At 41.3% G+C, this 11,575-nt stretch overlaps 1 protein-coding gene across 1 annotated transcript in view; it reads right to left on the bottom strand.

Annotated features, from left to right (window-relative positions):
• Positions 1-3,418: 3,418 nt before the first annotated feature.
• The window catches only part of NEK11 (NIMA related kinase 11), an 88,230-nt gene continuing 80,073 nt past the window's right edge, over positions 3,419-11,575 (bottom strand). Inside the window, exon 16 of the mRNA XM_086468534.1 lies at positions 3,419-3,665. Coding sequence (XP_086324660.1) covers positions 3,419-3,665 — 247 coding nt within the window. The remainder of the gene's footprint in view (positions 3,666-11,575) is intronic.

Raw genomic sequence — 11,575 nt, 5'->3', positions numbered from 1 at the left:
GTAAGAATTTCTGTCAAATCCATGGGATTTATCTCTATGCTTTTACTACAGTCCAAAGACAAAAGGTTTCCTGCTGGGTTTAGTATGTATACCACATTGCCTAACTGTGGTGTGAGTGCTAGAAAAAAAAACAAAAACAAAGCATATTTTGCAGCATATAACTGGTAAAGCAGTAACCTCCAGATCCTCACATGTCTTGAAGGTCATATCCTGCAGAGAGAAGAAAGTGACTGAAGTAACAGTAAAAGGTGCTGTGATTTTTTTCGTGTGCAACAAGTAAAAGTACTGCTCATCAGAGAGCAACCATTTCCCTGAGGGTAATTTGCACGGCTAAACCATGTTTTATAACCTTTAAGGGTTGCACTTTAATGATCTCCCTAGCGCTTTACTGCCTTAGAGAGCCCAACGTGTTCCTATGCAGCTCTTTTTCCATGCATGCTGCATGAAAAAGGTCTGATGAAGTGTTTGACATTCTGATCTTTGTCACGGTTTGAGGCTGGGCCGGCCAATAACGTATGACAGACGCTCTCTACTAACCCCTCTCCCCTCCCAAAAGGGAAAAGGAAAGAGAACAAGAGAGAGACACTTTGCGGTTTGGAAAAGAAAACTAAAACAGCTTTAATGAAACAGTAACAATAAAAGAAAAGATAATAATAAGAATAAGGAACTAATGAAATATATACAATATGTACAAATATATACAAAACCAACACCTAACCCAACTCCCCCCACCCTGATGACAATACGTCACCACCACACTGCAGGGCTGGCACTGGGGCAGTCCCAGGCTGGACTCGGCAGCAGACAGGTATGGGATACAGGAGCTGGACTCAGGCACTGGATTCAGGGATGCACGGATCGGGATTGACGACAGAAGAACAGACAGAGTCCTCCTCAGATGTCGGCCATCGAAGAAGAGAGACCTTTGTGATCTCTCAGCTTTATACTGAATATGACATATATGGGATGGAATACTCTGTTGGTCAGGTTTGGGTCACCTGTCCAGTTCGCTCCTCCCTGTAGGTGCAACCCTTTTCACTCCTGGCACCCCAACACGGAGTACAAGATTTAGCAGTGACCTTGGTCGCTATAAGAACAAGTATAAGCAAAGGCCTCTCTGCATCCCATTCCTTGGTACGAATTATAAACATCAGGCCTTATCACTGCTAGAGGCAGTCACTGTCTGGAAAAACACGCTGCTGTTTCAGAAAATGCCGTTAGTTAGAGGAGACTTAACTGAAAAGTTAAAGCACTAAACCAGAATTAGTTCTGGTTTAGCCCAAACCAGGACAATCTTAAAGGTCTTTTCCAACCGAAATAATTCTATGATTCTATGATTAATAAAAGGAACTGGCTGCTAACAGAGGCTGGTTTTGAAGTTTTTGTGATAAATCACTTTGAATCACAGCCAGGTAAGTGCAGTAGCCAAGATCATCTCCCTCTAACATTATCCTCACCATGTGTTAGTTGCTTATTGTTTGCTTTGTGAACTTTCTACTCCGTGCAGCATCCCAGCAATTCTCCTATATCTTGGACTTTGGCACTTCTGTTTTCAAATGGTCTTAGATGGTCTTAGGTTTCAAATGGTCTTAGGTTCCACATTAACATAAGGAAAAACTGTTTCACCATGAGGGCGGCAGAGCACTGGAACAGGCTGCCCAGAGAGGTTGTGGAGTCTCCTTCTCTGGAGACATTCAAAACCCGCCCGGACGTGTTCTGTGTGATCTACTCTGGGTGGTCCTGCTCTGGCAGGGGGGTTGGACTAGACGATCTTTCAAGGTCCCTTCCAACCCCTGACATTCTGTGATTCTGTAAATGAAGTCATGTGCAAAAGATATGGACGCAGGTACACAGACACAACATTGAGAAGGATGCGGAGCGTAAGTACAAGAAGAAATAACAGGAAAGAGCCTGAAACCTGACTGAGAATCTGTGCTTCAAACTGTGTCTCCACCTATGGGATCTGAAACACCACACAGAAGAAAAAAAAATGTTTCCCTACCTCAGTGAAGGTCACAGTGGATTTTAGTTTAGCCTCCAGTTTGTAACACTGTATATTCCCAATAAAAGCTAAGTCAGACATGCCAGAATCTCCTGTTACTTTGAGTTGGAAGTACAATGACACTTCTGTAGCTGGGGATGTCCTTTGCTTCCTCTGTTTGTGTTGCTGCTGAGAGAGGTTAAGATGACTCTACTTACCTTTCCCTTTGAGTCAAAGCATGTCACAAAGATGGATCAGTAGTACTGCTTCATTTACTACCAATACCAGTATCCTTAGCTGTAAATAACTCATCTCAGGTCAAAACCCAATGTTTTTTAGTATTCATATGATGAATTTATTTTAATTTATTTAATTCAGTCCCTGAGTCCTTTAAGAGTAGTGGCACAAAAGCAAGAAACATAAGGCTTATGACAACGGCTCAATGCCTAAAATTAATTTGGTCCACAATTCATTTGAGATTCCTTTATAGATTGTACCACTTTGTTATCCTTTAGTATTTTACACAGACGGATGAAGGAGATCAGAATGCAGAATAAAGAAGGAAGAGGAAGAAGGAAAACACCAGGTATATAATCAGAGCATGACATATATTTGAAACCAGCAAAAGTGTGATGCATATGAAGAAGGGAGCATAAATACTAAGAAAAAACATTAACAGTAACCATGTGCAAGCAAAAAAAAAATTAGTTTATTGTTCCATTTGCGTAGCATGAATTTGATCCAAAACTCTCAGAAGTTGCAGTAAGGATTCCTATCCAGCATAGTCAGCTATAGCTCAGGCTTCGTGTCTCTGTCATGTACAGTGTGTGGCCAGACATCTTTCTGCCTCTACGGAAATACATATCTCTGTGTACGACAGCATGCATATGTGTATATAAATATACACATATGTATGTATTTTCACAGTTCCTTTGAAAGTCACACAAATTAAATGCAGTCCTTTTCAACAATGAATAATGACGAGACAACTAGTGGCTGAGTAGCCATACATATACATGTATGTTCAAGGGTAAACCTGCCGAAGTACAAAAAATATAGGCTTAAATGTCATGAAAACCAGTTAGCGCAAGAATCAACAGCAGCTGGAGCCTAATCCTGCACCATTTCCATCAGAGGCAGCTTAGCCAGTGATGCTCTGAATGCAGGACTGATGCCTGGCCAAGGCCCAGGAGAACACCTTTCTTTATGCCCTAAGTGGTGAAAAAACGGGACTCTGTAACGGCGAATCCTCCCCTCCACTGTCACAAACATTTGTTCTTCTTCCTGTCCCTGTAATCTGTACCCACTTCTCCCTGTGCTCTGGATTCTCAAATGGAGTTTATCCACTGCTTATGTGCTATGTTACCTTCAGCAGTTTCCTTCAAATAAACACCTCCCATACTTGCTTGCTGGCCTGAAGGAGGCAGCTCAGCACCTTCACTCCTCCTTGCTATTTCCAGTGCTGTTACTGGCACACCTTTTGCAGTGAAGACATGATTCTGAAGCCTGTAGCTGCTCCTCGAAGTAGAGAAGCTGATCCACTTCAAAGCAATCACTTGCTCTAGCAACCAGTTTCTCCAGATGTCTCCTGATCTCCTCCTCATCGGCATCCTGCTGTCTCACTTGCTTGAGATAGCTGTACACAGCTTCAAACACCTCCACTCCCAGCTTCCCAATGGCAGATCTGGGGATAAATATTACATGAAGGTCAAGTAAAAGTTAATTCACATTATATATTAATACAAGCAATAACTAGTATTACTTTTTTCTAAATTTTGTAGCTACCTTTGATTAAAAGGATACAATGACGCACTTTATTTGTCTGACAGTATGAGGAATTAAAGTTTCCTGGGGAATTTTTCTGTGATGGTTTGTCATACAAAAAGCCCAGGAGTAAAAACCTGGCCATAGTAAAGTCATGGGAAGCATGGCCACCATTGTTGTTGCAAACCAAGATTCCTTTTCATGCCGAATCTGATATACCATTTTATCTGCAGCAAGCCCGGTACACATGCATGTATTGTTGCCTCTGGACTTCATCAAAACCAAAAGGAGCAATCCCACTGTCATTTTGTGTGAACAAACACATTTCAGGATTCATTGCTTTATTTTAGCTTCTATCAAATGACAAGGAAACCATTGTACAAGCTCAGCATGAGCTAACGGACACTTTTTTCTTTTCCTACAGCACTCTCCTTTTATCAGAAGACAGATCTGTGATTCGGTGACAAAGAACACATTCACAGGATCTTAATTTTGATTTATAAAGAAGATGCATTTGCAAACTGCAAGACAATGAACAGCACTTCTTTTTCTAAAGGCAAACATTTTAAAATTCATGTATCACAAGACACAGGTAACATAAAATTTTCCACTCAGTGATGGGTTCATAATATTTTGGTGAAAATATCAGAGTAATTTCCCTCCAGCCTATCAGAAACTATCTGCCCCCTCTGCATGTGTTTGTCACAGGATATGTGTTGTTTTCTTTCACTAAACACTTATATGTTAGAGCAGTTGAGATTTTATTGCCTTCTAGTGTCAGACTTGCACGTTTTAGGGGTGATGATGCTCTTTACTTAGTTAGAAAGTGAGTTACATTAATTGGGATCACCTTGCAGGAACATCTGCATTTTGCATTAAAAAATGTCTTATTTTGGTTAGGTAAAGCTGTGGTAAGCAGCCTTTCCTCCTGCTAGCATTTGGCTAGGATTTCAAGAGTATTTAGGTGGGACAATCATTCTTTTTTCAGGAAATCCATCGTGGCACAAAGACCTCTTCAACAAAAATTCTCAGCATATCTGAACAAACTTTCTCTGACAAATTTTTCTTCCATACTAAAATAAACAAATGGTATCTGAGATTCTAAGGCTCACACATATTTCTCAAGTATTACACATTCTGTGTCTCTAGCATGCTAAAACGTTCTATGTGTCAACACTTTGCTTAGTGGTAATTCTTTTAGACAAAAAGGAGGTAGTAGGAAGTGAATTGTATAGTATTTCAAAATTTCAGCCTCAATATCTGCACTCACGTTCCCTTTCCACCAAGTCTCTGAACACACTCCTTTCTATAAATTGGAAAACTGAGAGGATGGCCCCTGGAGTTATCTGAGGATGCCAACTGCTTTATTTATCACACCAACAATGAGCTGCCTATTATTTATAAAGGATTAGCATGCCTTTACAGTAATTACTGTCTATAATGTCTCTGATGGGAGCTTTGAGCTGCTCCCCAACTTCTGCGCACACAATGCTTGCAGGCATGAGCAGAGCACGTCTCCAGGCATGAGCAGAGCACGCGTTCCTGTCGGCGGGGCAGTGCCCATGGCCCGCGACGAGCTGCCCGTGGCCGCGGCCTCGTGCTGCCCGCAGTCGGCTCCACAGCCAGCGCTCAGGGCGGATGGCAGCAGGGAGCTAGAACACGCTTGGCTTGCAGCCATGCCAAGGATCACCTTGTCTGAGCTGTGCAGGAGTAGAGAAAGGGATCAGAGTTGTCTCCTGGTGCCAGCATTAAGGCTTAGCACTCTAATACTCTGCACATGGGTACAGAGCAAGCGCACACAAGACTTCCCAAAAGCACTTTAAATGGTTAAACCTGCACGCTGCCCCCCCCCAACAACAACAGCACACACTCCGGTTGTACTTTCTTTTGCTGATTTTGTACTGATTTTGTTACGTGTCTAACACCAGGGCAAGGTGAACTGTTTTAATCCGATAGCATAATTCACCTAAAGGGGTAGCTGCTTTTCATCTGTGGTCATCCTGCTACTGCTGAGGAATAACATCATTAGAGTGAGATTGCAGCCGGTAAAATTTCCACATTATGTAAATTCCTCCATTCTTAGAAAACCGTTCCAAACAATTTTACATTGTTGTTTCTCAAACTTCATTTGACATGAAAGCATACAGTTTCCTCAGTAATACAGAAGCACTTTATAAGCATATGATACACTTCTGAAAAATCCTGTTGTTACACGTAGTAGGACCTGCTGCTGGTAAAAACGGACAATACAACTAATACAGTATTTTTGCCTGAAGGATATCCTAGATGACTGCTCTGACCTCACAAGGAGGAAACACTTCTCTTCACATCCTGCCTGCTCTCTGCTTTTCTGCAGCTCACAGGTCACACTCAGCTGTGATCACCACTTCAGCTACACGTTACCCCTCCTGCTGGCTCCTGACACAGAAGTGGATCAAGAACTCAGGGCAGAGAAAGCCAAGACGCAGGGTCAGGAGCCACAGGGCCAAGCTGGAATCTCTGCAGGCCCAGACCTGACTCAGTCCTGCTTCCCATAACTAGAAACTGCTCTCTTTTTTTTCTACCAACAGTGTTGTTTAGGGTAAAACTAAAACTGTTGGAAGTGATTCATTCTCAGACACTGGAAACCTAGGGATTACTTTACCACAGAAAGCTAAGTAAGGATTTGTTTGGCAAATAATGCACATTTCTTCACAAAACTTCATTAGAAATACCATAATATTTCTCTCCAATGGTTACAAATCAATACATGAGAAGCTATTTTGAAACCACTGCTACTTCATCAATGCTTTACTGACTCCTCCCTCCCTCTTGGACAAGTATGTTTAATTTTTTGGCAGTCCTGTCTATTTAAAGATGAAAAGTTAAGCAAACATGTATCTCAGGAGTATTGCTTCTGCTAATAAATGTGACCTGCAGCCTTGAATCTTTTCAGTTAAGCTTGGCAGAGCATGCAAATGAGCTAATCTGTATAATAGCTGATACAATAGAATTAGGGGGAAAATGTTCACAGGTTGAAAATTAAGGGGTAGGTAACAAAAATTATAACCTGCTTTTACAAAAGAAGTCATCAGGCTATGTTTGGACTTGAGAGCTGTGTTAATGCGAGTTTGCTACCACATCATGCATTTTCTGTCACAGAGGCAGAAGTATGGGGTCTAAGACAGTAAAAGTCAAACAGATGTTACTGAGTAAATCTAACATCCTGATGGAGGGAGGAAGGAAGCCCTGGAAAGAGAGGGTTGCCCATTATGGCCCCGATCCTGTGCTAGGGGATATTTTTCCATTCCTGTGAAGTCCTACAGAGGCATAATTACGGATTCTGCACTGCCTTTCTTTTTATAGTAACTTCTATTTTAGATGAAATATGGGACACCTGCATTTACAGTATTGAAATGGTTAAAATCCTTACCACCAAACAAGTACACAGCACTCCTATGTGGACATGTTTTCTGATTTACTGGAAGTTACCCTCTTTGTGCTGTCTTATACCTCACTCACCTACAAACTCACTGTTTTCGCCCAGAACTGAGCCATCTTCTCAGCCAAGACTACACAAACAAAGGGGATACCTGACACCTGGGATTTCATTACTCTGACAAGCTTTGTGGGACAGAACCCCAGCTCACACTACCCTGAATTGCTTTTCTCTATGCTGAAATCAAAGGATTTCATCATCAGGGTCTACCAGCCAAGGGTCTGGCCCAGGATGATATACACTAATGTGCTTAAATGTCATATCTCAGATTGTTCTTTCTTCTGTTGCACTGTTACAAAGGCTTAGATATACAGAGGGATTTGTTGCTGGCATTTGAGCACTGTGTTTCCTAACTTTTAAGCCTCTTGTTCATACAATGAAATTCACAGCTCTAAGCTCCCTTTATAAGGCAGGCGCCCCAGAAAGGCATTGACCCAAAGCAACAGCCCATCACAACTGAAGAAAGGCATATGCTAAATCTGACACCTGTCTGGATTTGGTAAAGTTGGGAATCGCCTCCATCCACCCAGGACTCACAGCAATTCAACATGACCACATGGGTACCAAACTGTCCCCTTTTGTCCCAGGGTCCATGGTTAAAGCATTCACCCAGAGAACTGGAAACCTGGGTGTGGAAGGAGATTCAAATCCACACCTCCCACAGCAGTACCATAATCATCAGTCAGATTGGGGGACGAAGGACTCTCCTTCACCTTCATTCCGATTTGTATGAAAGCAGGCGTATTGGGCTAGAAGAGAATAAGAGATGATGAAGGATAACTCTGCATAGATTGGGGACCAAGGACAACCCTGGATGTGTGTGCAAAAGTTATTTGCATGAAACAGTCCCTGGATAAAATAGTATGAGCAGTCCTTGGAGTCCTGCAGTCCTTGAGACCGAAATACAGGTTACCATGTGTAAGTGCCTGCCCAGGCAGCGTGCTTTCCCACTGCAAATGGCAAGAGATTCAACAGCGAGCCCAACTTCCCTCACTCCCTCTGGCTGCAGGAAGCAGTCCCAATGCTCCAGGCAGAGAAGGGACAGGGCTGGGGACATCCACAGCATGAAGGCATGCTGCGTCCACCAACCTGCTGGTTGGACAGCAGATATTGCCAGTCATCCATGCCATCATGGAGGCTGTGATCTGAAATAAAATGCCTCTTGCTGCCAGCTTTTGTGCAGCACACAATCCATGCCCAGAAAAAATTAACTGGAACGAGCCCCAAAGGCAATAGAGACAGATAGATACCTGATTTGTGGATAATGCTGGGATTTGGCCAGGAGACAGGGACTTGGTTCTATCAAGGCTAAGGTGCTTCTAAGCATGTGAGAAGCAGTAAAATATCAGCAAAATCACAGCACTTCCTGCTTCAACTCACTGTCAGCGTTAGAGGGGAGCAAAACAGGAGCCTTCAGAACTGCAATTTTATACTCAGGGTGTCTAAAAATGTTCCAAGTCATTCAGTGGATCTGGGCCCAAATGAATTTATCATGATTTGCAGTTGATTTCCTACGCATCAGTGCAAAATTACTAAAATTCGACAATATAATAATGTTGTGTTCTCAAATGGATGAGGAAGTTGTAAATCTTTCCCTGGGTGAACAAAGAATTTTCTGTTACCCCGTGGGTCTTTATTTTGACTATTCTGCTACTAGCTACATATTGACATTTCCTTTCTGGTCTGGAGATCAATTACAATACACCTACCTTTATGCAACACTGACAAAAGCCACAAAACAAGATTAATGCTTAAGTTTGCACTCTTCCGTGGGCGTTAGCAGCTGGGTTAATATCTCTCAACAGCTTGTCATTGCCTGCCTTGAAGGATAACTATGACACAAATCAGCAGCTATGGGGGTTTTCAGCTTCTCACTTTCAAATGTCATTCAGCATGATAGCGACCACCATTTAAAACCATTCTGCTCTTCCTCATCCACCCCCGAAGGGAAGCAGCACATTTCGCTCGCAAACACAGAGTTTTCACTAGTACCCCCAGGGAGCTGTGGTGTGGTCCGTGCTCATGCTCGGGAGCAAGGAGAGGTTCTGCAGCTGCCGAGTCACCACACTCTGCATAAGTCACTATTGAGCACACCAGAACACCACCACAGGAAGTCCCTCTGGATCAGGCATCAGCAATAACATTTCACCTCTGTCATAGCATGCAACAAACACATGGCTCCTAAGCCAAACACAGACAATTCGGTTATTTCAAAATACTAATGTTACTCACAGCTTTCTCAATGTAAACCTTAAAAAAGAAGCTTTCTGGACACGGAATGTCATTTCAGTGGGCATATATCTATCTTTTTGGATGCAGCCAGGCCATCTGCATCCGATACCAACAAACATTGTAAAGTAGGAGGCAAATCTGTTGTGATTAGGGCTCACAGGGCATGCAAGCAAGTGCAGGGATCTTTGAAAGAATAATTTCAGCAGATGTCACTAAATTCTGTTCTCCCTAACTCAAGTGTATCCCCATGGGGTCCAGCAGTATTACTTAGGATTCCCATCAATACATCCAACTCTGATTTGTCCCTGAACATGCTATTTCTAAGCATTAATTTACTAACCTTACATTTCTTTTTAAAGCAGAGTACAATTGTGCCACTTTGCAGGTAATCAGCAGTAACATGAATCTTTGTGAAAAAGATTGGTACATTTATGTTCTGAGATGACTCTGCAAAAGAATCAGGAAACCACATATCTTCTATCTCATACAAAATACTCTTTTCTAACTGTACCAGAAAATCTTGGGATATCTGCTACAGCATCTCACGGTTCAGTAACAAACAGGTTTATCTCAGCTACAATACAAAAGGTCCCTTTCCTTCATTCCTGTCATTCAGTATGTTGGCATTACTGACTATGAATGATTAAAACTTCTCTGAAACTTGAAAGAAACTGCTCTGGGTTCAAAACTGCATTTGCAGCAAAGCTTGCCTGTTGCTCTATAAAAACCATTTGAGATCTGCTAGGGGAAGTGCATTATAAGTGCCAAGATTTATGTTTTAGGAACTCATTTCTAAAGGTTGGGCAATACCTTTCTAGTTCTGACAGTTATTCAATCTTGAGAATGTAAAAAGTATGGCAAAGCCTAAGAAAATTGCTTTTTTTTTTTTAAAAAAAAAAAAAAAAGGAAATGGAAAGAATTATTATGTAAAAGCTAGTAAAAGAAAATCTGAATTACTAATATTAGCCCCTACCTTCACCTTCAAGCCCCAATGGACTTTGACTTTCATCATATTACTGCTGAATGAAAATTTCTTCACTTGAAGACATAATGATAATTTTCATAATTCATCCATAATTACTTCATAATTCCTGAATTAAAGCACCTTAATTTGATTGCAAACAAAACTCTCTGATGTCCTACTTCAAAGACCTGCAAAATCTAAAGCATATTTAGGACATGTTTTCCCATGAGCTAAGCAGCAGCTTATTATTAAAAGCTGTAGACACACAGCTGAAGAAATATCAACAATAATATTCTCTGTGCATCTTATTTTCTGAGATAAATGAATTTGTAAAGTAAGAATTGCAGCTGACATCTGCTCTTGGAAGAAGTGTTAATTAGAATTTAGAGCTGCTAGCTGAATTCTAGCTGCTATGAATTTAGAATATAGTTTGTCATAAGGGGAAATGGTTTCTTTTGTTTTTCCCATAGAAAAAAAATCACAACAAAACACGGTAATTTAATTCAAACCTGAATATTGCAATTTTAAAGTCTTCCTATATTAACAAATTTACTGCTAATACTAAAAATGAGAGAGGAAAGAAGTTTCATTATATAGAGCTATTCTTCAGGGGGTAAGACAGGTGAAAATGATCTGCCCATGGAGAATTACCTGAAACATACTTCCCCAGGCTGCAGTCTCTTTATGCACATTCTGAGATTTCCTAGCCTTGCTAAAATTATTTTAAACAACATCCTGGTTTTTAACAGTGTCATGGCATACAAAGAAACTTTGAAAAGTCATCAGTTTAACTCATTCAGCATCACTGATGAAGTTCAAGCAAAAATTCAAGGCACATTTAACACATACCTGATGCCATTTACTCTGTTTATCAACACATTTGTTTTAGACAGATGCGTCCGAAGAGCAGCACAATATGCAGCTGCTTCTTGAATGTGGGCATGCAAGGCTACAGTAGTTATCTCTGAAAAGTCAATAATGATATACAGTTCTCATAAGAGTTTAAGAATATAACCGCAATCTCTTTTATTCAGCTGTGTGGTAAATCAGAGTTAATGCTGATTTCTTTTCACACGGCTTGAATTTTGGGGGCTTTCTCTCAATTTAGGGTCTCTCAAAATGACAGTTATAAAAATAAGAATCTGCCCATCAGAGA

This window comes from Leptosomus discolor, chromosome 7, assembly GCF_034619465.1.
Source record: "Leptosomus discolor isolate bLepDis1 chromosome 7, bLepDis1.hap2, whole genome shotgun sequence".
NCBI lineage: Eukaryota > Metazoa > Chordata > Aves > Leptosomiformes > Leptosomidae > Leptosomus > Leptosomus discolor.
This window is presented reverse-complemented; position numbering and strand designations above follow the sequence as displayed.